The sequence below is a fragment of the Lepisosteus platostomus genome, chromosome 7 (genome assembly GCF_059453375.1).
Source record: "Lepisosteus platostomus isolate fLepPlt1 chromosome 7, fLepPlt1.hap1, whole genome shotgun sequence".
Lineage (NCBI taxonomy): Eukaryota > Metazoa > Chordata > Actinopteri > Semionotiformes > Lepisosteidae > Lepisosteus > Lepisosteus platostomus.
In genome coordinates this window covers 32530973-32558627 of record NC_142617.1, presented here as the reverse complement: position 1 = coordinate 32558627, position 27655 = coordinate 32530973, and the positions used below count along the sequence as shown (strand labels likewise).

The following is a 27655-nucleotide window of genomic DNA, read 5'->3' as shown; positions in this document are numbered from 1 at the left end:
AAAGGCACTATAGATGTGTAGCCAAAATTACCTTTTATTTGAAGAGCTTTGATAACAGTAAATTCTTGTATGACCAGCTAGATTACAGTGTCACGCGATAAAGAATCCCCAGGTCATTTCTGCAGTGGCCACCCACGAGCTCTTGCAATGAAGACACAGACGTCACTAGTGCATTCTTTAAAACACAGAGGAAAGAAATCGTGGGATACCGGAAAGACACTGACGTCAAGCAATCACCAGTCCACACGCTGTAAACATCAATAAATCAGTTTATTCAAGTACTGCAAATGAGAACCCAAGATCAGAAAGATGAAACATATATCACATCTTCGCAATGTCTGATCAGGAGAGTTTGAAAAATCCGCAAGTGTCCCAGAATGCCTTTCCCAGTCTATGGCTCCCTGCATCCCTGGACTGTACGGACTCAGATCAGCCCACAGATTTCTACTGAACCTCCCCTTCTTAATCCTAGGATCAACCCACTGGCTCGGCCATTTATAAAACCTCTAGGAAGACATTCCCAGAAGGCCTGCGTGGACCCTTTCCTGGGCGTGAGCTCACTGGGAAGGGGATCTGAGGGTGAGCACTGGTGGGGGGGGGGGGGAGGGACACTCACAGAAACATGGTGTCTGCAGGACTTTGCAGGGGCTGTGCAAAAATCTCTGAACACTTTCAATAAAACCTTCAACTTTGTAACTGGAAGCTAAGAGGAATATGGGTATTTATGTCAGATTTCAAGACAAGAACGATGAATTGGTCACTCATAAAATACCTGTTTGAAACGGGGGAGGCTAATGCAAATCCTGCTGTTTTTTTTTCTTATTCCAAGTTGCTTCCTGTCCCCAGCAGAGACCCTAGTAGCTCAGCCCTAAGGTTCAGATCACATGGTTTTACCTGTGTGCCTCCCTGAATGGTGCCTTTAGCTTGAAGTAAGACTGCACAAAGCCTGTCAGCGAGCACTGTCACAATCCAGTGTGCTGAAAAAGGTGGCAGAACCTGATGCCAAAAAAACTGGACTATCGGTGTTAGTCCTAACAGTCTGGAGTGGAACTGGTTGCATCACATACCAAGACAGTAGGTTAGAGTTTAGCTGAGGCCAGGGTGGCAGAATCTAAGGCTCAAAGCAACGCACTTGCTGAAGGAAAGGGAAAACGGCTCTATATCCATGGAGCTGCAAATGGATGTTGAACTAACATGGCATATTTCTCAGCTGCTCTGCACAGCAAGTTTGGCAGTGCAGCCAATTCTCAAAGCAAAGAGCTCCTGGTAAGGTCAAAGATATTTTCAGGTCTCGGCTGAAGAAATGAACTAAAACTGCAGAATTATTCGAGAAAAAACAAGATTTAAACTGTGGAAGAAAATTGATCCAAGACCTTTTCAAATGGTGTCAAATACGGGGTCCCTCCAACATCAACCCATATCTAGTCATGCATCATGTTCCAATATTCTTCCAAGTCCTTATTGACTATCAGCATATGAAATCATTGGTTTCTGACATCAATTAGTCCTGACATTTCAAAGTTTCTTTCTAGAGCTGCAACCTCTTCTAATGTTCATGTTGTTTGAACTGCTGTGCCGTGACTGCAGACCTTTCCAGGAAAGGCAGGTTTGTCACAGCGAAGAGCCTGAGAAAAAGCCATTCTAGCCTCAGTTACAATGAAACCCTTTGCCCCCCATTTCTTCACAAGCTGTTCACCAAAAAAAAAACGAGCAGACTGAAAGCACAAAACAGAAAATGAACAGATATTGGATCAACCAGATATGAACTGTGGTTCATTTTGATTTCTGGTGAAAGAAAAGGTTATTTACCAGGTACAGCAGCATCTGTTTATCAAAGTCTTAAAATTATCTAGAGGTAGTTACAGAACAGACGAGGAAGCAAATCCTGCATGTATTCTGCATTACTGTAACAAAAACCAGTACACCTTAAAAGTAAAAAGAAGTTGCATTTGTGTTGACCAGAAAAGAACCTGGAAAGACAGTCCACTTGCAGTTCCCTTTAAATTCTCCCCCTCCCCCCCTCTGCCCAACCCAAACCCCACCCCACCCTGTAAAAATATTTTCTATTACAACAGGCAAAAGTGCTCCCCAACTCAACTGATAAGAAAAAGTCAATCACACACACGAAGAACAAAGGTATTTCATCCGACCCACAACATTGTCAAAGCATTTGTACCTGCCGACATGCAATACATAATACATTTGTGTTCTCGTATAGAGCCGCGCAAGCAGTAGACGTTTGCCCAGCTACTACCACTTCACCAGTTGTCCACCTTGAAATCAGAGTGCTCTGTGCACAGCGTGGAGCTCCAAGAATATTAACAAGCAGAATCGAATGGAATATTAAAGCATTTGCATAACTTATCAAGAAAACCAAAAATAACAAACGAGAGGGTTTTTAGCTCATCATGCGTGCCCTGTTGCTAGTGTTCTGTGTGCTCTAGAAGAGGGAAAACGAGCATGAACTGCTGTAGTCAAGTCCTCTAGTCGTCTCATTAGAGGACTTACAGGAGATGTAGTTTTTAGGGTTTCTTTGACACTCATTACAATAACATCTGATTCTGATTCCACTGTTCTGTAGTGGGCAAGGGAGCCTAGATCAAGACAGGGATGTGAAAAATTATTTCTGACAGTCTAAAAAAGGAATGAGAATGTTGTTGTTGTTTTTTTCAGTTGGGGCTGTGCACAGAGAAAGAAGGTGAGAAGAGTGTCACGCACACACAAAAAATAGTTAAAAGGAATCACAATACAAGCCACATCATAGCACATTTCAGAAAATACCAAAGAAAAGGTTTTGATATAACCCATCACTTTCCTTTGCAATAAAGTATACTGCTCCACAATGCATGCTTACTGCGCTTGTCCGATAGCAAAATCAAACCAGAGAAGGACACACCATCACTTTTTTAGCCACTGCACACGCAGCGCATTTCCACCTGTTGCTATGGTGTTCCAATGGACTGTGCTGGGATAAGGGGTACCTGTAAGAGGGGGCACAGCAGGAATTGTGAGCACTATCACCTACAAACTGTCATCAGAAATTGCATTATCATCTGATGCCAGTTCTGGGGAAGGACAAGTGAACTGCAAAGCTTAAGTTTAAAGGCACAACAGTCGGAGAAAACGAAAAAGCTGCACGGGAAAGCTGTGAATCCTGTGACAGCTCCTCCTCTTTTAGCATTTTTAAGTTTCTGTGACAAGGTCCTTTCTAAAACAAAATCTAGCATGGATCTTATAACCAAGACTATGCCTTCGATACGCTTTGAGGTCTGACCTATGCAGTTTGCTTCTGGATACCAGACTCCAAAGTCAGGACATCTCTCAAATCACCATCCACCACTCTGAAGAGCACAAGGATGAACTCATTAGTGATTGCTTGGGCCTCCACTACTGTAAAGGGTACAATTTGCACACATTTAGCAATTAGTGCCACTACGCAGCAAAAGACAGATGGTGAATGCAGGAATCGAAGCAAAGGGGAGCATTGGACAGTCCCCCAAACAGTACAGGATCCTAACTTTTACCAACCATCATGAAAAAAGTTCTCTCAAACAAATGGTTATCCAAATGAAAAACACGATGTTACAATTACAATGTTCAGTGCACCAAATAAAGCGTTACAAAAAAATCTATCGTTGTCTGCCACCATCAGTGAATATTTTGTGAAAGCTGACAGTTTTAAGAAACTTCCCTGACTTCTTTTTTTCACTATTATACGTTCATTAAAAAAGAGCCACATATTGTAAGACAACAGGAACTGGCCGCAGATTAAGAGTAAGCCATTTTGAATTCAAACTCCTGTGTAACAGATCATTACTGACAGAGCTAATGGTCATTTAGAAAAAGGAGATGCCGACATCAGAGGTCGCTTTCTCTGCAGATTAAGTTAAATCAAACCAGTCGAACACAAAATAAATCAGCTGTCCTAAAGAGAGGTATGGAGAATTGGGGATCAGTCTCAAAACAGACAGATCCATTTACAGTATACCGGGTTGTAGAACCGGGTCATAGCAGCATTGCGTTTGAAGAGAGACCCAAAATTTGGGCTGTGATCAAGAATTCCCTGACACCCATTAAAACATCACAAATAAAAGCACAAAAGAGCCAAGCAGCAAAGTGGAACATTTTAAACTCGGTACACTGAGTGGGTACACTGAGTCATACAAAAAGTTAGTTTAGTTTTCATACAAACTAATGACACATAAAATGGTTTAAAAACAAAGGGGGCAGAAAAGTGGAAAATGGACGATTTCCTGATAGAGCAGAGTGTGAGTCAGTCTCCTACAGCAGTGAGGAGACAATAACAACACTGCCCCCCCAGTGGCTGGACAGAGATCTGCTAGTGTGGGGACACCTGGCTGAAGGCAGCTCTGCCCTGCTGGGTACAGGATCAGAGCAGGGAGCAGGTTACTTTAACTGCAGAGGAAGTGAGTTAAGTGTGTGCGTGTGTGGGGGGAAGACAGCTCAATTAATTACACTAAGGAGCCTGGCTGGTAAATGGATATCAAACTGACCAAGCTTAGCAACCTCTTCCTAAAGCCACTGCATTTACTTGGCGGATCTAATCTTTGAACATTATCGGTGATGACTAATGTTGCATTTTGAAAATGAACTTTCATAGCTGGGTAAGGGTGGGAGTCAGCCAACACTACCGACATCTGAAACTCCCTTTCAGCAGCAACACTGCAGACACACAACAGTTACTGATCAAGCACTACCCACGTGTGAAGTCCTGGAATTGGCATAACAAACTGGTTAGGGTGCAGAGCAAGGCCCGAGAGCACCATGTCTTCTGCCAAAGCTCTGGAGAGTGCTGCACATTGTTTAAAGATATTCAGCCCTGCTACAGCTATATTAATAATTCCGCATACAGTCTCAATGGCCCCTAAAGAAACTTTAGGATTTCTCTCGTTTAGGGGAATCTGGTGGTAACATTGTCTCCCCAGTAGAGCTAAACTGCAGATAGAGCACAGGTCACAGCTGGAGCACTGACTTCCCCATCAGGCAGAAGAACCGGCGTAAGCAGTTCTTTTTGTGGCTTTTTGGAAAGAACAGAAAAATTGAAAATAGGCTTGAATAAGCCTATAGTAAACTCCCCTGCCGCTGTAAATGTAAAAAGGGACAGGGGAGGGTCACCAGACCTCGGTCTATTGCATGCAACACAGACACTAATGCATTGTAGGAGCCATACGTTTCAGCTAAAGCAGTAGCAGGAGTCTGTGGTAGCAGACCCCAGGTGCTGGGTGTTGCAAGACTTACTGAACAAATGTCCTCAAACTTGGCACAGAGAAACCCTTCCTGAGCTATACCCAGCTATGAGGAAAAACTAGGCCTACTGACCAAGCAGGCCCCATACAGGACAACATGCATTCCCCATAATGTTCGGTGGCAATTTTGCTCCGAGATAAGGATTGCTTCCAGTATCACAGCTCACAGTGCTGGGGAACACCAAGCGAGAAGGAAAAGAAAGAGGTTGCGATCGTCCCACCGGACCTGTCCCAGCATAGGCCTGTCACCTGGACACGCCTGCTGTAAGCCCAGTCCCGCAGCTAACAGCTCGATCTGAAAAAATAATCTCTTGAATAAAAAAAAGAGCAGTTGGGGAAGATTTGTTTTTTGTTGTTGGAGGGAAGAAAAGTAAGTGTTATAAAACTGTCAGCAGATTAAAATGTTAGTATTCTGCGATACAGTAAAACAATGGGTGCCACTTCAGACTGAGGTGTGTGTGTGTGTGTGTGTGGGGGGGGGGGGGGTCAGGTCTGGTCAGTATCCTTTGAAACTGGAGAACAAGCAAGCATGATCCCAAGAAAGACTCCAGTTCCCAAAGACAGCACATCTATTCTCTTTAATTCAGTCTATCTGATATTAAAATAAAAACCAACATGTCTAAAACCTCATGAACATCTCCATATATGCAGCCTACAGTACCTCCCCTGGCCACCCAAATCTAATCGACAGCCCCCTGGAGGACCCCTCTGACAATTCATACACCCCAAAGAACTCTCGCTTTGCGATTCCGGCACGTTTCTGACAGAGCACAGGGTTGAAAAAGTGGGGGGGCGGGGGAGGGGGGGGCAGATAATCGCTGAAGTGACATGATATGGAAAAACCCTACAAATTGACATCAGTTTAGGAACAAAAAACAAAAACCTTTAGCATTATACCATGTAAAAGATGGCTGAAGTATCTACTAAAATACGTCCAACTGTCTGCAAACCACGGACCCTCAAGCCTTGTAATGGGTGCGAGGGAGACCAGATTGTTTCCTTGTGAATTACCACTTAACACAAAAAAAAACAATAAAAATAGTTGTAGGCAACATAAATTCACCTTTGTCCAGTATAAAAGACCACTGTAATTGCCAAAAACCCATTATGAAACTAAACGGGAAGTCGCCAGTTTGTTATATATATATCTCACAATGTCTGTTTTCCAGTGCTGTTGTGGAGAGCGAGGGTGAAATGCGTCGGACTCCCATTCGGACAGGAGACTGCAGAGGGGAGAGCAGCCAAGCAGCCGGTGGGGAAGGGCGCGGTGAGCGAGGTGGGGGGAGCGACGACGTTTGTATTGAAGTTTCAGTCCAGCTCTTGTTGACAGGAAGTCAGTAAGTTGAGTTATGAGGTAGTGTGGGTTGCCAACGGTTTACTGCTCCTCTTCCTCTTCAGAAGACTCCTGGGAACCCTGTTCCTCCTCTTTCTCCTGGAAGCAATCAAGACAGACAGTGAGGATCCGATAAGGTCAGACTTGAAGTTATTGCCATCAGGCCTCTCACTGACTGAGACTTGAGACACCTGCCCTTGGCCACACCATGAGCCCAGCCCAGCCAAATTGCTGTTGCTTTGGACTGCCAGTATCTAGACTAAAGGGCTCAACCTCAAAGTGTGAATAGGATTTCTACTCAGATTGGTCACACGACTGCCACTCCAGCAAGCCTTGATTTGTGGTGGTACATCAAAGCTCCAGTATTAAGCCAGAAAGTAGGAGAGGTCCACCTCCACTCTTAAGGGCCACAGTCTAATAGGATTCCTGCATTACTTTAGACCATTAACAGTTCAACTTCAGAAGAAAAGGTTTCAAGGTTTCAAGCCTTTTTTACTTAAGGCTTAACTCTTTGCACCTTGAGAATTTAAAGAAGCTAATGGACTTGCAGACATGTTTGAAGAATAACAGAATTTTCTTATTAGCATTGTCCAAATTTGTGTTATTTAATCATCGTTGAGAGTTCTTTTCAAACCTATTTTGATTAATACGGTTTAGAAGGTGAGCAACTGCAGTACAACAGCAATGTGAAGGATTAAACACTGGTGTAGGTGACACTCTGGAGCTGTTTACAGGGAAAATATAAACATTACAAAGTCCCAGATTAATTTTTCGTAGAAAACAACAGGCTGGAGGCCTGACTGATTCTGAAGAAAATTGCACATTATAATCACAACCTCTTTAGTAGACGGATTAGATTCTTAATTTGTAAGGACATTTCAACAAACAAGCTTTTCATTTACATACAGTTTTGCTTGAAAGGTGGACAAAAAAGGTGCAATGGTCATGCACATGAAAGGAATGTCCCTTCTGAATCACACAACTAACCAGAGGGATTGTCCAACTGCAACAATAAAACAGAACAGGGCCAACGTCAAGCACCACACTAATCCTGCCCTTTGGGTACTTCAGATATAACTATTTAATTAACAGGTTAACTGCACCTTCATCTGTGTACAATGTAGTTTCAGGTCAAATCATTGCCTTTTCCCTTAAAAGTAATTAAATGTTGCAAACAAATCACCATGTGAATACCAAACTATCCTGCAGTCCACTGGTTACCATTTTCTTCTGTGCTCTTTGAGGGTAACTGATTTCAATTTAAAAATATTCTTTCAGTTGAAATTTGATTTGCAAATGGTATCATGGTACAGAACATGTATCAATTTCTGACTTTTAGAACTTTCCTCACTCAAATGTTTGCTGAAATGTAACCAACTGAACCTGTAGAGAAGGACCATTAATGACTTAATAAAAGTCAGAAATATTTTTCTGTGACCATATAGACAGAAATAAGGGAGAAGGCTCTCAATAAACATGCTGAAGTTGTGGGAAAAATCCTGAAACCAAGGGCAGGGACAGGTAAACACAAGTCTAAATAAGCATGTAGATCAATTAAGAATTTATCACTGATTAACAGCTCAGACAGAATGGAATCCAGCAGACAGGGGATGATTCACTGCAATTCACAAGCAGATTTCCCCTAGAAAGCAAAAGAATCTAAATGTGCCACATGGGTCAAGCGCACATGGCAGAAAGTAATTCATGGACATACTGAAAGTAAGTCAGCATATTGTGATCAACTAGTGTTGAAAAGTTAAAAAAACACACTGACAAACTCTAGAGTAGTGGAGAGGACACTAAAGCATTAGGGCAGGGCTGTCCAATCTTAGTCTGGGGTGGGGGGCAGTGCACCTGCAGGTTATCCAGGTCTCTTTAAAGCAACAGCACCTGACTTGCTGGAAGAAGCTGTGAAACCAGTCCTGTTAAGCCTGAAAGCAGCTGGTTTAGCTTTATAAGACCCAAGCTGGACAGAAAACCCACAAACGCACCAACCTTCCAGGACCAGTTTTGCACGCACCTGTACTACAGGCTGAATACTGTGCTGTCCCTTTAAGGCCTGCTGGACCGTGTGCCAGCTGAGATTCCCCTTCACCTCCCAGGGCGGCGAGGGAAGGACGCATCGCTTAGCTTTTCCACACCAGAACTTTTTATTTTTTTAATCTGGAGGTGATTCAAAACTGCGCTGACTCACTCATTTGTTAAAAGGGGTCCCCCCCACCACCACCTTGGCAACATCTAAAAGGGATTTTTCCTGGTGAAGTCTCATCAGCTCTGAGGAATGACCGGAGCTGGTAGTAAACAATCTGATGGCACCAAATTAAAAGCAAGGTCCTGGAGACGGGGAGGGAACATTTGATAAGAGGACCGTTTTGGAAACATGCTGCACATTTGTTTACTACTTTGGGCACTACGCTTAAACAGGAACCCATGGACAGCATACCATTCCAGCATTATGCATCAGCTGCGGCTCTCCAAGTTTTTCCCAAGGGCCGAATTTGAAAGGGGCCGTGAGAGGAAGCGTGTCCTGTGTAGTGCTGCGGTTACTCTGCAGCTCCGGGGCCTGGTACTCAGCTTAGTGACTCAGCCGGGAGCAGGATGCCGATGACTCAGCAACCCCCCCCCACCGCCACCCCGCCACCCCGCCACCCCGCCTCTCTCTCCCCCCAACACCCTCCTCCCTCCCACCCCTGTCTCTGGATTTTCATTCATAAAAATAATAAGCTGCTGAGGTAACTCTGGGTCACTCCACTAGAGCTCCTCAGCAGAAGCTAAAAACAAAAAACAAATAAGAAAGCAGACGAGATGCATTATTACAGCCCTGTAATAATATACAGACCTGAAAGACCTCTTAGTTCCAGCACATTAGGGAGTTTTTAAGCAGAATCAAAAACTCCTTTATTCATTAGCTTTAGATCAATGAAGGTCTAGCTTTCCTCACAAGTTCACAGCTCGGAGATGAATAGAGATACATTGAGTACACAATATTTGAGCACAACATCTGGATAGCGAGGGTCAAAGGCCGCCTATCCATCACTCCAGCAGCATGGGGTTTTAATATGCTGTATGACAGTAAAGATCCTTGCAACAAAGAAATCAGGGCTCAGAACACTGGGATTAAAAATGGTTCCCAACACTGCAGAATGCTACTGTCACAGGCCACATTATCTGCAACGCCACCGTCTCCGAGTTAATGGGCAATCCTGATCACTGGAGGGTCACTGTGTCTGCAGGCTTTCCGGTTCCCTCATTGCACCTGTCAACCAGAGGAGCTTGGGCAAGCTGTTTAATTGGTCATCTTAAACCAGTAATGAGCTGGTATCATTCTTTAGGAGGTGACTCCAGGAGCCGCCCACATACCCAATCCTCAGTCGAAAAGGCAGCTGTGGGCATCTTACTACCTTCAGCACTCCTACAGACCTACAGGGTCTTTTCCCAAGAGACCTAAATATCATTGCTATTCTAACTTATCAGCGATGTAATTCAGAGGCTTTAAGGTCATGTTTCTTGTGGACTTGATGCAAATCTGTCCAACAGAGGTTTGGTAAAGATTTTCAAATGTGTAGCACATCGGAAAGCAACGACCTAAATGTTAAAAGGTAATACACAGTGAATAATCTTGTGTCTACTTTTCTCCCTGGGTGCTTGCTAATGACAGTTTCTTAACCTGTAGGACTTTTAAATAGCAATTTCACTTTACCCCAAAACACAAAAGCAAATCTGAAAAATTGTGCAAAACACTCAAGTGTTCTTAGGGGGAATTGTGGCAGTCTTTCACATTTTCAGGTGCAAACGTAAGATATCTGCTTCCTTAGGAAAATCTCAAAGTGGGATATGACTTCTCAGGATAGACACTTCTTTAAAAGAAGAGCACGATGATGGTGAATCGACCAGGGTTGGGTGAGAACGACGGAATGGGACAGCAGACGGGCACCAGCTCACTCTGTTTCATTGAAAAGGAATTTGAGGGCAAAACAACCTAAATGATGAGTAAAGTGTGAGTTGGCCAGGAAAAGGAGGGGTAGATGAGGGAGGGGGCACTAATTAAAGTCAGACTGTGGTCTTCTTCCAAACAAGATCCTCACACACATGCAGAAATAAAATCCCATAATTGTCAAGATATGACCAAACATTCATCACAAATGAGTTAACGTATTTATATACAAATAAATGGAACGCAACACTTACACAACGGAAAGTGAGTTTCTATAAAGACATACTGGAAGGAATGGAAATTCAAAGCCTGAGAGTAAATGTGAGCAAAACAAAATAAGAACAGGAGCTTAAAGTAAAAAACTGAATCAAATGCAAATTATCCTGGAGGAAAAAATCAGGTGAGTCAGAAATGTGCTTGTTTAGAACTGCTGTGATTGTGCTAATCCCCTTTCTGACCAGAAATAGTTAAGTCAAGGCAGTGCAAACATTCTGCACCCTGATGGTCTGAAAAGATTGATTAGCATCAAATGGGACTTCAACAGTGGCCTGTGAAGGAATGGTTAAATTGACAACATTGACACACGCTTAAGAACACCACAAAACCGTTTCCAGCATGTTTTATTGAAAACTTAAATAATGAAAGCGATTTGTAAAATGTGAAAGTATTGTTTCTCATGAGTCCCAGTCCTCTTCTGTATCCTCTTAAACACAAAAGTCCAAAGCAGACCAAATTATGTCTGCTTCTATAAGTCTGGCTTTAGTGTTGCCACAGAAAAATTGTTTTTTTTGTTCTCTTCATGTAGAGAGAACGAAAAGGCTTGGTGAAATCCCCTTTCCGATAAGCAGCCAAATGCAAATGTTTTGAGAAGGTTGCTATTGGCAACAGCCTTCTGCATACACGCACCTTCAGCTTCACAGGGCCTCAACTGCAGGTCCTGAAAGCTGGAGCTTAGGTGTCTTTACAGACTGCCTGAAAAAAAAACACTAAAATGGGAAGCTTAACACCACTAAAGGTTTTAAACAGGTAATAAGAATAGTGGATAACACCTGTTCAGGCCTTGACTTCATATGACTTTTATCTTGAGAAATTTAAATGGATTCTTACCACTTTCTTGGGTCTTCCTCTGCGCTTCCCCCCAGCAGAGGCTGTTGATTTCTACAGCAGGAAAAATAAAAGCATTAAAACTGCCTCCACTGCAATAAGGATACCTAATTCTCATTTGTGTTTGTTAGAAAACTGATTAACTAGGGGGAAAAAAACATGAAAGATCTTTTTAGAGATGTGTGCCTCATTAAAATGAGCACTCCCAAATCAAATTCTTCCCATTTTCAACACTTCAATCTCTGTGACGGAAGCCCCAGCCTTCGGCAAGAGCACCTGGATGTTGTGCAAGGTCAAGCTACCAAATGCTGTGTTTGTATCTGCTGTGTTTTGTGCTTCGTACCGGCTTGTATGCATATCACCATGTCAAGGCTGTGCAGAATTATGTACATATCCAGTCTACAGAATTATGCACATATCCAGTCTAGTGCCAGGGAGAAGTGTCACCAGTAGAGGGAGCCAAGCGTGAGTCTATAAAAACAGGGATACCTAGCCAGAGGGCTCCAGGTTAAGAGGCTATTATCTACACAGCACTGACAGCAGCTGTGTGGAGCTGCGTCTGTCAGCAGGTTTCGGCCCAGTACAGCTGATGTGTCAGAGGGAAGGCAGACCAGGGCTGCGCCTGTGCTGCGGCGCTTCATCCTGTCCAGTGCAGGTGCTAATGGAGAAATCCTGCGTTGCCGTGGCAACCACCAGCCTAGAACGGGAGCACTGCGCTGGCTCAGAACCTAGCACACGAGTTGCGCACCTGTAATGGGCAACGCGCATAAAATGACAGGCCCACAGGCAAACAAGGTATTAAACCGAGAATGAAAAGGCCTAAATGTGTTGAGCGCTGCAGACTCTAAGGAAGTTTAAGACACTGCCGTCTGAGGTGTTCCCTTCAGCAGCCAGGCATTTCCAATAGCCAGTAAATGGCCAGCCAGTTAACTTACACACTGGCAAGTTCGTCCGGAGGACATTTTGGAAATAACAGAGGAGAAAAGGGAGATGAAGGGGGAGCTGGCAGGGGTTGAAGCATAAAAACACAGCCCATAAACAGATTGTTATTCACCCCAGAAGGCACAGTGCTGCAGGTCAGTTCATGCTTGACTAGGAGCAGATCAAAGCCGCCGGACGGTTTAGCAGTTATCTCAAAAGGTCAGTCCTGAAGTGGCTTGGGGAAGCACACAATTGAGAGGGAGCTGTGCTTTCTGGCTGGGCTCCTGGAGGGGATTATTAATACATGTGCGCTAAATGCCTGCACTCTGATCACTTCCTTGTCATATCGGGTAACCAAGACTCACAACGCACTGGGGTGGGGACCCTGGGGGAGAGACAGCTGGGCGCAGAAAGAAAGGGAAATACTGTGCGTTTCCAAAAATAATGATTTGTGGTTATTTTCATATGGATGTGGAAACGTGCACTCCCAAGATTATTTTCTGGTGGCCTGGTTATGCACAGCAATACTACATTAGAAAACCCTACCAGGAATCTTTCTATAAAGTTGTACGCGATCATTGTGCACAGGCGTTTCAGAATGTGATGGCACATTCCAAACAGAATGTTAAAAAGCCAGAGACTGGTTGATTACAGTAGCACTGAAACAGTTTCCAATCTACTGGCAATTTGTCTGGTAAGCATTTAAAACCAGTCTAGGCCATTAGAAACAAGCTAATTAATGCCTGTTAGGGATTGTTTTGTCTGAGATATCCTCACAAGAGGGTGGCATGGTGGCACGGTAGATAGCATTCTGGACCTGGGGTACTATCAGGGTGGAGTTTGTATCTTCTCCCCATTCCCGATGGGAAAACTGGCCCTGGTGTGAGTGTGCGTGTCTGTGTCTGTGTGTGCCCTGCCACGGACTGACATCTCATCCAGGGTGTATCCTACCTTGCGCCCGTTGCTTGTTTGGATAGACCCTGGATTTTATGTACTGGAAAAAACAGTTAGAAAATGGATGGAAAGGAACAACCAGACATGTGAAGACCACTGTGTGACACATCGGTGACAGACATACAAAGTAGAGCAGCACTTTGCGCGTTTCTGGTGAGATTAGGACCTAAGACCACAAGTAACCCATTAAATCCCTGTAAGCCCAGGAGACGTCTGGGCCTTAAGTTATCACATGCCTCATAAGCTCCACCCCAAACACTGGCACAGCATTTTTTAATCAAAACTGTGAACCATCCATTTCAGAGCCGTTGTGAGCCGCAGGAACCGATTGGTGAACTGCGGGTTTCTGATGGGGCTTTTTACCGACACCCACAAAGGCAGTGCAGGTGCATGGTGTTCTTGTGATGGACCACGCAGGTACCTGCAGGGGGCGACACTCACTTTGCTCTTGCCCGTGGTCTTGTTTTTGCTGCCCTTTGGTCTTCCCCGGGGTCGCTTTGGAGATGGGGATCCACTGGGCTCCTGCAGAGAGAGGGGGCAGTGGAAATAAACGCTCACAAAGACGTAAGCAGACGATATGCTTTGCGTTAGGACGAATAAAGAAAGCTGCAAATCACGGCAACAGTCACCTTCTACTGTTTGGAAGGTGAAAACCTCAAGTGAAATTTCCATTCATTTTACAAGTTAAACCTTCTGATGCATTCCCAAGTCTTAAAACATCAGTCAGCATTACTTGTTTTTACCCCGACAGAGCCCTGAATCATTAAAGTAAGAATGTTGTTGCCTGTTTATGATAATTACCTTCATCATCCTAGTAAAGGACTTCATATGTATAAACGCCTCAGAACACAGGCGCACCGAGGAAGTGCTGTAGGAGGTCAGACTGTGAGAATGATATCTTTTGGTCAACAAGTAGAGATGCACCTCTGTTGTAGTGACAATGAAATGCAGGTATGAAAATGTGCTATGTTACAGCAAAAATGTGTTTGTTTTTTTAATCGAGGAATGGGTATATTAATTTTTTTTATGATGAAATACACATTATGTCCAGAATTGTGCTGCTTAATTGCTGACCAAGACAAAAAAAAACAACATAAGAACGTTTTCATTCTGGACTGAAAAAATTCCATATAGACAGACAGGACTGACTTGAAAGTTTTCTTGTTGACCTGTCAGGTGTGGCATGGCCTGGCTCATGAGCTCATACCTCACACATCGGTGTTTGCTCACTTTGTTCCACTGGTTCCAGGCTCGTCAACATTCCCAAGGACTTCACATTGTACATTAGGGGACTGAGCCTTTTCAGTAGTAGGAGTCTCTTGTCACTGGAATACTTTTCCAAACCAGATTAAAAACAAACCCTCTGTTGTTAAACCGTGCCTTATAACTTATGTTTTCGATAGGCTTTAATTTTTATTTTTGCACTTATAACTGGTTTTATTGTATATTCTGTAAAGCCTGACAGTCATTGTATAAAATTGATATTTACTCTAATACTAGCACTGAATTATCAAAGAACACTATTTCTTAAGGTAATTTCAGTTTTCACCTCAGTACAGTAGTTAAGAACTGGACAAATATAATTAAGAAAAACTGGACAAATATTCTATAAATTTAAATCCTGATGACTCTCTTCATAACTCTTTGCAACTGTGAAAAACAGGTACAACAACATGCTTTGTTACAGCGAAAATTCGGAAACTGGGAGCTCTTGACAGGACGTTCAAAAACCAAGCCTTGAAGTCATGACTTCTGTGGTATTTACCAGGGCATCTCAGAAAACAGCAAAGTGTATTGCATTGCAAGGTTTTATTACTCTTTAAATATTTCAGCAAGGTTAACACTGTTGTCTTCTCTTCTCCATGGCTACCTATTCACAGACTAGTTGACTCACAGTACCTGTCTAGAGAAAAACCTGCAGGTAGTCCACATTTAATGACTCAATTGCCACTGATCAGGGGGATCAGGTTTGGTAGGGTTTCATTCAAAATGAATGAAACCAGAGGGCTATGTTGGACTTTTGAAGGTACAGACCTAGGCTATAAGCAATAAGTAACAAATGCTTAATGACCAAGAGGAAACAGGTCACAGAATTCTGTGGCCTGGGACAACTGGCACACAGCACTCCCTCTGTAGTTCTTAAGTTTCTTAGCAAGAGAAAGGAATGACTTTTTCTGTAGCCCTCAGCATTTTATACCGGCACATGGGCAAAAGTATCCGCATAGCTTGGTTGAACGAGTGTTTCTACACGTTATTTTCAGTACACACAAGAAGTGCATTCTCCAGTTTCAACTATGAGCTTTTTCCAGCTGAGGGGATGCCCTCTACCACATGACCTGATCCATAGGTTAGAATACCTTAAGGCAAGAACAAACCACAATGCAATAGGCGAGAAAGCAGAATTGGTCTCTGCTTCCAGGAAGTCCTGAGAAGACCACTGTTCAGTTTAGGCCCCAATAGTGTTCAGTTTCTTCAGAGAATAAGACTCCCCACAGCACACAGAGAAAGCACTGTTCGAGGTCAGTGCAGCTGACACCCACTGCTACTTTAAGACCAACAGGTGGCTGTCTGCCACATGTTGCCAAGTCCTTCAGTTTTAAGGAATGTATGCGCCTTATTGGTGGCAAAGGCAACGTCCTCTGGAACAGTGCACATTTACAAGGATAAAAACTGGTCAGGGATAAAAGTACTAAATCTTCTAATAATACGAAAACCAGAGCTTATTGCCATTTAAGTGGAGCACCAGATAAACAAAAAACTGTGAATTTCAATGGACTCAACCTCAAAAGAAGAGAATCCTTTACAAAAGATGCTCCAAATCGTTAAAGAAGGGAACACTGAAGTTGTGAACAGAGGTTTGTATTTGGGGGGGGGAAGAGTACCATAATGTCAAAATGCGATGAATGTTGGACAATGTGAAGCTGAGGAAATGAAATAAAAAAAGATGGGTAATGAGTATTTTGCCCTTACTTATTAATAAAATAATGATAATTGCTTACACTTACATAGCACTTTTCTGGACACTCCACTTAAAGTACTTTACAGGTTATGGGGACTACCCTCCACCACCAATGTGCAGCCCCACCTGGATGATGTGATGGCAGCCATAGTGACCAGTACACTGAGCACACACCAGCTATCAGTGGGGAGGAGAACAGAGTGATGAAGACAGTTCAGAGATGGGGGTTATTAGGAGGCCATGATTGGTAAAGGCCAATGGGAAATTTGGCCAGGAGGCCGGGTATAGGAATTCCTATCAGTAAGTGCCGCATCTGTTTTAAAAACGTGCTCATTTATACTAGCATACTTAAAGATTTTTTACTATATAATTTTGTATTCTACATGTCGACCGTTTTTATGTTTTTAATTTTACTGCACATTTAGGCATTTTTATGAATGGTGGCTTATAAAATAAGGTTTATTTTTCTAACAAAAATGCAGTGTTTTCTATCAGAGTCTAGATCTGTCAATATCACCACACAGCTCCCCTCAGGCTAAAGGCAGTTTATTGCTGTGTACATAGAGCAACTGTAGGTTTTTATAATCAGTCTGTGCAAACCAAACATGGCTGTGCAATTAAGCACAAGATCTCACTCTCCCAGCTCAAAGGTTAAGGCAGCTGGCCTGCTGGTGCCTTAGGGCTGTCAGAAGGAATGAAACAGGCAAGTGGGTGCCGTGCAGCTGTAAAAAAGGAGTTCAGGCCCTTGATGCTACATTAAAAAAAATCCTGCTCTATGAAGTAGTCACTGGTCAATACCACCCATTTGCTGTCCTGTCATTTTACCTGCCCTACATAAAGAATATGGTACTTTAGGGGAAATGTTAGAAAAAACTTAGAATTACAACTAGCTCGAGGTAGCTGAATACTTCAAAGGACTTATTTCAGTCCAGACACATGGCCAGACCAGGATGAAGTTTCAACCCCCCTCGTATTTTGAAAAGTTCCCTTACTACTATGCCAAGGTCAATCATTGTTAAAGACACTTGTGAAGAAACTCACAGAGACTCCAGCCAGGCCATATGGATGTTTTCAAACACCATAGGCGAAGGTAGAGCACTAACGGGCAATTTGTAGAACTGTGTGATATTGATACAACCCATGTAACCAAACCCATGTGCTCTGAAGTCACAAGATTCAGTTAAATCCCAGCTCCACTCAAAACATGCGACAGTTTGTTAACTGGGTGATATGAATGGGGGGATTAAACAGCTCCAGCAATCTCAAGAGAAGCCAGCATGACAACAGAAACTTAGAATTATAGATTAAAATAATATACAAGTTCCTCCATTATTCATACAATGCATGAAGGTTGAATGTTTAAAAAATACAACAAATGGAAGATATAACGGACCTTTACGGGCAAGCTCTTGATAGCTATCATACATCTAAGCCCATTGTTTTCTCCGAGTGGCTCTGCTCAAGGTGCATGCTGGGAAAGAATGTCTCACAGAATGGAGGAGGGGTGGTCCGGTCTGGACTCCCTGTGGTCGGATATTCCCACTTGCCAACAAAAGCTGTGTGGGTCTTTATTGTTCAGCAGATTAGAAGGGACTGCTGCTTTGTTACGCCATTGGAGGGGAAAGGAAAAACAGAAGGGGGAAGGATAAGGTCAACCTCTGGCAGCCCCTGGTTCCCTCCACAGTATTTAAAACATGTGCAGGGAGACCCTCCCCTGTGCGGCCATGTAGAGGGCTGCCTTTCAATCAAAACCATGGCCCGGAGTGAGAGCTGTGGATGCCAGCGCCACCCAAGCAGCTGCTGGGGTTCTTGCTCCTTCGTGCGTCCAGTAGGTGCCTGTGCACCTACCCTGTCTATAGTAAAGAGCGTGGCCCTCCTAAAAATAGTGAGCACATCCCAGTGCAAGAAGAAAAAAAAACCAGCTGGATAAAGCAAAGGAATAAGTGCAGGCAAGATGCTTTCATATAATGAGGACAGTGGCACCATATAAACACCCAAGGAGAACATCATGTATGCCACAGGGAAAACAGTACACAAAATATTGACACAATCCCTCAGACGCTCAGTTTCCAAAAGAGAAATAATCCTAATTGAGGTAAAATAAGGGGTGAGGGGTGGGGAGGCTGACTTGTTCTGCACAGCAAGCTGTCCTGCCTCAGCTACAGCTATCTGAGCTTTAATAAAGAAAGAGGAAGAAAATGGGGAGGGGATTTCTGCCTAGCCTGGGAGCTGTAATAGACATGAATAATACATCCGGCTGTATATTATAGTGGTGCAGGTTTTTTATTACCTTCCTGGTCTGTTTACAGCTGCAGCCATTAGCAACCCTGTAATCTAACACCCACAGCAGCTTCGGCAAACGACAGCCCTCCCGGCCAATGACATGCCTGGCTCCGCTTATCGCTTGCCAATCAGGGGAGGGGAGGAGGAACCCGCCAGTTAGCAGTGGTTTAGGGGCTCCGTTCACACAGCTTTGACAACCCGCCAGGCCAAATGAAGATCATTACAAATGTACAATGGAAGGAGGGAAGGAATGCCCCCTCCCCACAAAGCTAGACAGAAGTTTCAAGCCAATGGCGGTCTAATTTAAATGAGACACTTTTTAAGATTTTAAGATGTACTCATTATAACTTTTAAACCCATCCATCTACTTTCTGACCACCTTATCCAATACAGGGTCACAGTGGAGCCGGAACCTATTCTGGCAAGTAATGGGCGCAACGCAAGATACACCCTTGATAGGATGCCAGAGCACACACAGGGAGTGAAATGGAGCACCCAGAGGAAACCCACATGAACACCGGAGAACATACAAGGTCCAGGCACATAACAGCCCAGGAACTGAACCCAGAGCCCAAGTGCTGCAAGACAGAGATGCTAACCATTTAGCCCTTACCTTTTAATATATATATATTTTTTTTCAAATTCTCAAACAAAAACATACACGAATTGCCTTATAATACACAAACTAGACTTGCTATTATCGGATGATTTCTAACAACAATCATTAAAGATATCAGTACATTTACTGTAAGAAAAGGACTTTTCTGAGAGAATACCTTGACCTACAAAAATTTGAAGCAAAGGGAAAAAAACAGCCCTTTCAGGTTAAAGGCCAGTAAGGAGAGTTACAAGCAGGAAGTTGGGAGACGGGCTGAGAGTCGCCTCTCAGAGTTCAGCTGATAGAGCCAAACACTGGCAGGAACATCTACCACGCAGAACAGGAATTACACTGTGCCCGAGTTAGACCCTCACTGACCTCGAAGAATGCAACTGAAATCATTCACTCTCCATTACCCTTTGGATAACATTTAATTTCATGAGAAAAATTCTTATTACCCCCAAATGTTCTGCGCACCAAGCATATACACATCAGAGATCTGAAGCACAGCTACAGAAAAGCAAGCATGCAGCCATTATATGTATAAACATAGCAGATAGCAAATCCATAGCTTCCAAATGATTCAGAAAGGCAGAACACAATACACACTGACCTAGTCAATGTCTAAAAGGCTTTAATGATAATGCTTCAGATGTGCTTTTCAGAGGTTATATGAGCGCTTACAGTGTACATTCACAAACAGTCCGAGAGGACAAATGACAAACCCCAAAAATGATGGCAGCTGAACACTGAAACATGCCAAACCTGGACAACAGCCTCCTTACTGCAGGTTACACTGATTTATCTAGGAATTGAATTCATTACTCTGCTCTCCTCCCCACTGATAGCTGATGTGTGGTGAGCGTTCTGGCGCACTTTGGCTGCCGTCGCATCATCCAGGTGGATGCTGCACATTGGTGGTGGTGGAGGGGAGTCCCCATTACCTGTAAAGCGCTTTGAGTGGAGTGTCCAGAAAAGCGCTATATAAGTGTAAGCAATTATTATTATTATCATCGCTTAAGGTCCGTTCCATGTGTTTACAGTCTGCACCTTTGGTTTAATTTCAAACTGGATTTCTGAATTCTTTCCAAGGCTACGCTCAAAATACCAAGAGCACAGGCTTACCGTGAAAAATATGTTTGGGGGGGGGGGCAGGAGCACTGTTAAGATATTTCACAAATCTCCAGAGGAGAAGGGCTAAATTTAACAGGTCTCATTTCCATGGTTACATCCACATGTTGCTTTCCCTAGTGTGAGTGGACCCAAATGATCTCAGAGGGTCAGATTAGGTTCTTTGACTACAATGAACAGAGATTACCTCAAAAGGGGGGCTGCGGGTTCAAATCCCAGATGAGACACTGCTTTGTACCCGTGAGGATGGTACCTCACCAGACGTGACACAGCAGAACACCCAGCTGTATTAATGGGTACAGACATGACTCAGCCAAATAAATTAGTATGTTAGCAATTGGTAACTTAGCCTCAACACTAGCATGATCAGAGCTCAAAGTGTGGTTCCAAACTCATACTTACTTCAAGGCTCTTTAGCTGTGGCTGCTTTCTAGGTCTTCCTCTCCCTCTCTTCTCTGTTCCATCCTTGTCTTTCTGTGACAGAGACTGGTTGCCTTTTGCACCCGAATCGCTCATATTCTGCCCGTTCCTTTATTCTAGGGAAGAATCACAGAAGACGGGTTAGCGATGGGCACCTTTGAACGCAAGGGCTCCCTTCCCAAAAGCAACTTCTAGCAACCACAGACTCGAAAGCGTGCAAGGTTAAAGACAAAGAGGATTTGTTCAAAAGAAGGGAGGGAGATTTTGAAAATCAGAATTTCAAAATCACTGAAGAATTAAACTTCAGCACTATGCACCCACTGACAATTTACAAAGTATTAAATTGTCATCTAAAGTTATAGATCACGCAGCTTGAACAGAGGCTCTGAAGATTCGCAGTTCCCAGCAAACATTTGGATACCTTCACTCCTAGAATCGTTAAGAGACCGGAGTGCAACATCCTAGCATACCCTGAGCAGACTGGCCTGTGTAATACAACTCTGTACAGCGCAGACACCTGTTGGCCTCTTGTAAGCGATAAGGGGATTTTTTCACCGTTTTTGAAAGAACGAGATAAAAAGTACTCATAAGCGCCACCACCTAGCCAAGTTCTCAAGAAAAAGTATTTTATCGAAGCAACATTAAACCAGAAATCTTTCATGAACACCTGTGCAGCTTTCTGCTTTCAAACATATTCGCATTTTGAAATTTCACTTCCACAAGAGGGGTTGGTGTTTTCTACATAAAATGCAAGTATTTGTTTTACCTAGCACAAAGAGACTTTTATAATTACATAACAGTTAAAATCCTCACGGTGCGGCTACGAGATTATTAAACTCTTCAATGTACACGAGTTCCACCACTTTAATCCAATTTGACGCCTTTGTTGAAAGCAAAAGGCGCCAGAGACCACAAACCACACACGCTCTCCGAGACGTTCATAACCTACCGTGTGATGTGAAATACATTATTTATACAAACATTCTCTGCTGTGGGAATAGTGTCAGGGGAGATTGCAATAAACACTAAAAACAATAACACGCCAAAAAACACTCAAACTCGACAGAAATGCGCCAGATTAATCATGAAACATTCGAATACGATTTAAAGGTACTATCTCCATGCCAAAAATCAACTTCGCACTTATTGCAAAACTTTTCCTTGATACATTTTTCTGTTCAAAATTAGAAGACAAGCCCATTGACAGGTTTCTAAGAGAATAGGAATCGCCACACACAGAGGACACAGCAGACCTGTAAACGCAATAATCCATCTAGTATAGACTTGCATGGAAGCGGGTTTTAATTGGATCAACAGATTCGTAAGTCATTTCTTAAAGTTAAAAAACTGACGTGAGAGGGGGATTAATAAAAAAAAATCTGACATACTGAAAAGCGCAATTCTTAAAAACAAAACAGTAGTTAAAAGGCCAAAATCCCAAGACCACCATTTAATTCATTTATAAACAGACGACAAACCGCTCTGTTTTACGTGCAAGCACATTAAACGTTTCCAATGCTTTTTTAATACACGAAAGCTATTCAGAGCTCCAGAACGCCATAACTTGCAGCTAAAGGATGTAAATAATACGTCCCTAAAAACGTGTATAATATTTCTGAAAGCAGGGTCGCTACGGATGCCCCGCAGTTCCAGCACGAACAGGAATATGCAAAGCAAGCACAAATACAATATCAGCCCGACACCGACCGTGAAGAAGCACCGTTCTCGTTTTTATACAGAGAGGGGAACAGGCGGCTGCAAGGTCAATACAAACGCAATGAAAATAAATCTTTCCCCCTTTTGCTGTGGTAGCTACCAAGAGGACGATCAGCAGACAAGCATGTGCAAAACATACATATATACATTGCAGAAAAATAACAATGAAACGTGCGGATTCACAGTCAGAAATCCAACACTTGAGCTACATTTCAACTGCAATCGTAAAAATCCAAATAACAACACATACTTGGACATAAATTACGACAAAAAGGTGGCCGTTCACTTACATTACAAGCAAGGCCGGTTTTAGAGCTCACAAACAGCCGTGCTGAATTCCCTGCTTCGGTGCTTGTCCTTTCCCCCCACCCCCCCACAGTGATGTCCTCTGATTAAATTAAAACAAAAGCTCCCTGCTAGTCTGGCTTGCTTGCTCGCTTGCCTGACCGGTTTAAAGCTCCCAGCAGCTACAGTAGATATAACGCTAAGGAAATAAGCATACTAACCCAGCCCTTTAAAAACCTCAGTTTTTTTTAAAGAAGTGAGACAGAGGAAGTAAAAGAGAGAGAGAGGTGGTGGTGGTGGGGGGATAAATTACCAATTTTTTAAAAAAAATGTTGCAGGTCCTGGAAACGGTCCAATATGTGCTAAAAATAGCGCGCAGTGTTCTCCAAGCGAAATAGAAAGCCCGGGCAGGGGGACTTTAGGACAATTTGAGGAGGTTCTCTCAAGGGGGAAAAGAACAACTGTAGGGGCGGGGATATGATAAGTAGGCCGGTCTTCGTGAAGCTCTTTAAAAAGGGCTTTTAATTTTTTGTAAGCGCAGCAAGGAGCGTACTTTCTAGGAAATCGTTTCAGTGCAACAGTGCAAAGTGAGAAAGCAAGAGTGCGCCCATCAAGTTTTTTTTTAACTTAAAGTCTTAAAGTTATTACCGGTGTAACCCTTTCAATAGAAGAAAATCCAGATACAACTAAGGAGCATTCAGCTAAGCTTTGTTCTTGTACCTATCCATTCTACATATTGTCCGATGGCCCTGCGTCTTTGTTAGAAAAAAATTAACGAAGTTTGATTTGCAGTGCATTAAAGCCCTGAAATTAATTGTATACTTTTTAAAAGAAATATAGATGCTGTGGAATTTTCTCAATTCTGTTTTCTTTTTCTACCAATTGCTTCCCCCTATAAATAATAAATCAGCATTTTGAACAATGAAACTATTCTAAAAATGAACTGGATAAATCACATGAAATGGATGGAGTTCAATAGATTTGTTTATCAAATAGTTTCAAATATTGTATTTATACCCTCAACAAACTTTAACACAAAATGCAAATTAAAGTATTTCGTCACTGTATTTCTCGCTAAACTTCAAAAATGAAAAAAAAAACAGACGATAACGATAAGCAAAAAATGACGATAGCTAGCACTGTAAACCGTGTAATCCGTAATTATTTTATGAAAATTATATGAGTCAAGTAAAAAATAAAGATTAGCTAGAAGCCATCTACAGTAAATTAGTTTTGCAAAGGCCATCTTCTATAATTAGAGATTGCTGTGCTACACCAGTACACCTTTGCACAAAAAAGACAGTATGTCAGCTATTATTATCCTAATTTATCAATTTTGTGTGCTAACCTTTTTCCGTAACATTTATCAATTCATATTAGTATTGTTATCAATAATATGCCCTCAACTACAACTATTGTTTCATGTGATATAATTTTCCAGACCTGATAATTAAATTAAGTAAATATTATTCCTGCACATAAATTTGTCTTATTTATCTGGTTATTTTACCACACTCTTTACTGTTGTCCTAAGCAAATGTCATTCCTCTGAAAGCAGTTTAGCAGTTGTCACCTTTTCCATGTCGTACACTTCACTCTTCTTTGAAGAATATTATTAAATGAAAATTCACGTGACAGGAGACTTTCCAATCCAAATGTTCACCAGTTTGCTAGTAATCAAATTAGGAACTGTATCCAGCCTTTTTTGTAGGACTGGGCTCTGTTTTTCCCAGTTTGCTTCTAGCAAAAGGTCTTTTGAGAAAATTGTGTCTTCTGTTCTCAGTCCTACATTGTGGCGAGTTTTAACTAGTTCTTTGAGCTGAACCTTTCAAGGTTTGGATACATGCTTTATTCAAATCCTTGAGTGGTACAGTGCTTTCAAAACTAAAGAGATTCAGCTCCTGGAACCTGTGTTAAAGTGTGTAAGTGTCTTACCTTTGAGTCTTGAAATGTTCTGAACTTTACTTTGCCTTCTTGTTCTTTTGTGCTGCTGTAGTTCCTTTGGATTACAGAGCATTCACACTCAAGATCAAATGACTAGCGTTTTCAGCCCAGAACAAACCCAAAACCTGACAGTGAGTTTGGTTTGTTTTTCAGACGCAAACTCAGAGTGGACAGGTGGGCATATTGTAATAATAATTTAATTAATAATAATTGCTTACACTTATATAGCTCTTTTCTGGACACTCCACTTAAAGTGCTTTACAGGTAATGGGGACTCCCCTCCACCACCACCAACGTGCAGCATCCATCTGGATGATGCGACGGCAGCCATAGTGCGCAAGAATGTTCACCACACATCAGCTATCAGTGGGGAGGAGAGCAAAGTAATGTAGCCAATTCATAGAGGGGGATTATCAGGAGGCCATGTTTGGTAAGGGTCAATGGGAAATTTGGCCAGGACGCTGGGGTTACACCCCTACTCTTTTCGAGAAATGCCCTGGGATTTTTAATGACCACAGAGAGTCAGGACCTCAGTTTTACATCTAGTCCAAAGGACAACACCTGTTTACAGTATAGTGTCCCCGTCACTATAATGGGGCATTAGGACCCACATGGACTGCAGGGTGAGCACCCCCTGCCGACCCCACTAACACCTCTTCCAGCAGCAACTTAGTTTTTCCCAGGAGGTCTCTCATCCAGGTACTGACCGGGCTCACACCCGCTTAGCTTCAGTGGGTTGCCAGTTGTGAGTTGCAGGGTGATATGGCTGCTGGATATACTTTACAAACAATAATCATTTTATGAAAACACTTTTCCGTTATTTACTTTGCTCGCTCTTACACTTACTTGGATGCAGGAAACAGACCAGGCACAAAACAAACTGATTCAATCCTTGTCATCCTCTGTCTTTATCCTTTTTGGGGATTTCTAACATTTGTTTCTTCGACAGTTTAAGAGTTCGGAGACTAATTGAACTAGTTTGTCTTACACCTAAGAGAATGTTTGCTTATTTCATGAACGTTTTCCATGGAAATGGCAAATCCCTGTAAATAAACTTTTATACAAATTAAAAATGTTTTGGGAGTGGTTGCTCTTTCAAAATGTACGCTATACCATAACAAAATTCCCTTCTCCCCTAGGTAGGATAATAGTGAATCCCTAAATTTTCATAAGCACATTTCTTAACAGTCTGAACAGCAGTTGTGCTCACAAAAGCAATATACAGTTGATTTTAGTTCTTGATTACAAATTACAAATCAGTCAGATCAGGGATGTCTTATTTGGATAAAGTAACATACTCTAATCTAATAAGGGGGATAACTGCTGAATTGTGAGCAGATGTTAGTTTACTTTCACATTGTCTGAGAAGAACCTTCACACATAAACAAGTGCGTTCTGAGTGAAACGATAAACACATTTCTGATTCAAAGCTATAAAACAGAAACTAGCACAATAAATATCCAGTGATTTTCTATCCCCTTCCTCCAATTCATTTTTCAAAGGCTGCAGCTGAGGAGCCAGAGCCAATCCTGTCCAGAAAAGACTGCAAGGCAGGACAGGATACCTTTCCATCACAGGGCAGACACAAAAACAGGCTCAAACACACGGTACAGTTTTCCCAGAAGACAATTAACCTACCAGTATGTTAGGAAACCAGAGCACCCGGAGGAACGCAGCGAACACAGGGAGAACATATGAACTCCATGCAGAGAGCATTCCAGGTCCAGAATTGAACCCAGAGATAGATGGATACTTTATTGATCCCGTGAGGAAAATTGCAGTGCAACAGCAGCTTAACACAGCCACAGTGTAACGAATGATACAATAATAATAATACAATACATACAATACAATCAGTACAGTGAGAAGTGCACTAAGAAGAGTTACTCACAGTCCAGAACACACAAAGAACAAACCAGAACAGAACAGTACAAAAAAAGTCATATTGCACAATATGAACCCCAGTGTTGCAAGGCAGCAATGCTAACTACTGCAACACCATGCCGCACGTCATAACCAGTATAATAAAAATAATATTTTCTCTCTTTCATTTTACTGTATAATGTAGATTACATCAATTTCAGCACCAAAACAGCCTTCTGGGGAACAAACGTAAACACTAATTTCTCTTTTACATAATAAAGGAGACTAAAGCAATCATGCTGCTGTCCAGCTTTGCTGACAGCATTCCTCAATGCAGGATGAAGATTCAGAAGTAGGACACTTAGAGATAACCAGACACAATTTTCTCTTAAGAAATCCTTTTTAAATTACCTGGAAACAAAATATCGTTATTTTTAAAGCTGTTAGGGGGATGGAGGCTTCACACTTCAATCACTGAACAGGAATATGGTATTACGCACAGGTCTGGAAGCAGCATTCTGAATAAAGTTTTCAGCCATTGCTCATTTGACATTGAGCTCTTGTCTAAAACTTCTGATAATCTCAGGATCCTTTTTAGGTCCTTGGCTGCTTGAGCTAAGAAAGATTCTTCAGTTTTTTTAAAGTAAAAGACACCAGAACAGGTGGCACAGTGGTGCAGAGGATATCATTGCTGCCCCATTGTGCTGGGACCGTGGGTTCAATTCCAAACCTGGGGTACTATGTGTGTGGAGTTTGCATGTTCTCCCATGCCTAATGGGTTTCTTCTGGGTGCTCCAGTTTCCTCCCACAGTCCAAAGACATACTTGATGGTTAATTGGCTTCTAGGAAAATTGGCCTTGGTGTGAATGTGTGAGTGTCTGTCTGCCCAGCAGTGGACTGGCGTCTTGTCCAGGGTATACCCAGCTTTGAGCCTGTTACTTGC

The 27655-nt window shown here is 42.6% G+C and overlaps 1 protein-coding gene and 1 long non-coding RNA gene across 4 annotated transcripts in view; both read right to left on the bottom strand.

Moving 5' to 3' along the window:
- Positions 1–27655, bottom strand: part of LOC148658538 (uncharacterized) — a 136619-nt gene that overhangs the window by 76913 nt on the left and 32051 nt on the right. The gene's annotated exons all lie outside the window — the stretch shown is intronic.
- hmga1b (high mobility group AT-hook 1b) lies at positions 252–23338 on the bottom strand. Of its 3 annotated transcripts, none has more exons than XM_088639859.1 (5): positions 23219–23338; positions 20887–21020; positions 13955–14035; positions 11642–11692; positions 252–6699 (listed from the first exon to the last, which is right to left on the bottom strand). In XM_088639859.1, the coding sequence occupies exons 2-5, from the start codon at positions 20998–21000 to the stop codon at positions 6643–6645; spliced, it is 303 nt and encodes a 100-aa protein (XP_088495985.1). In that variant the 5' UTR covers positions 21001–21020; positions 23219–23338; the 3' UTR covers positions 252–6642. The 3 variants fall into 3 exon arrangements, with proteins under 3 accessions (XP_088495985.1, XP_088495984.1, XP_088495986.1); XM_088639858.1 differs by lacking the exon at positions 23219–23338 and adding an exon at positions 22911–23157; XM_088639860.1 differs by lacking the exon at positions 23219–23338 and adding an exon at positions 21854–22592.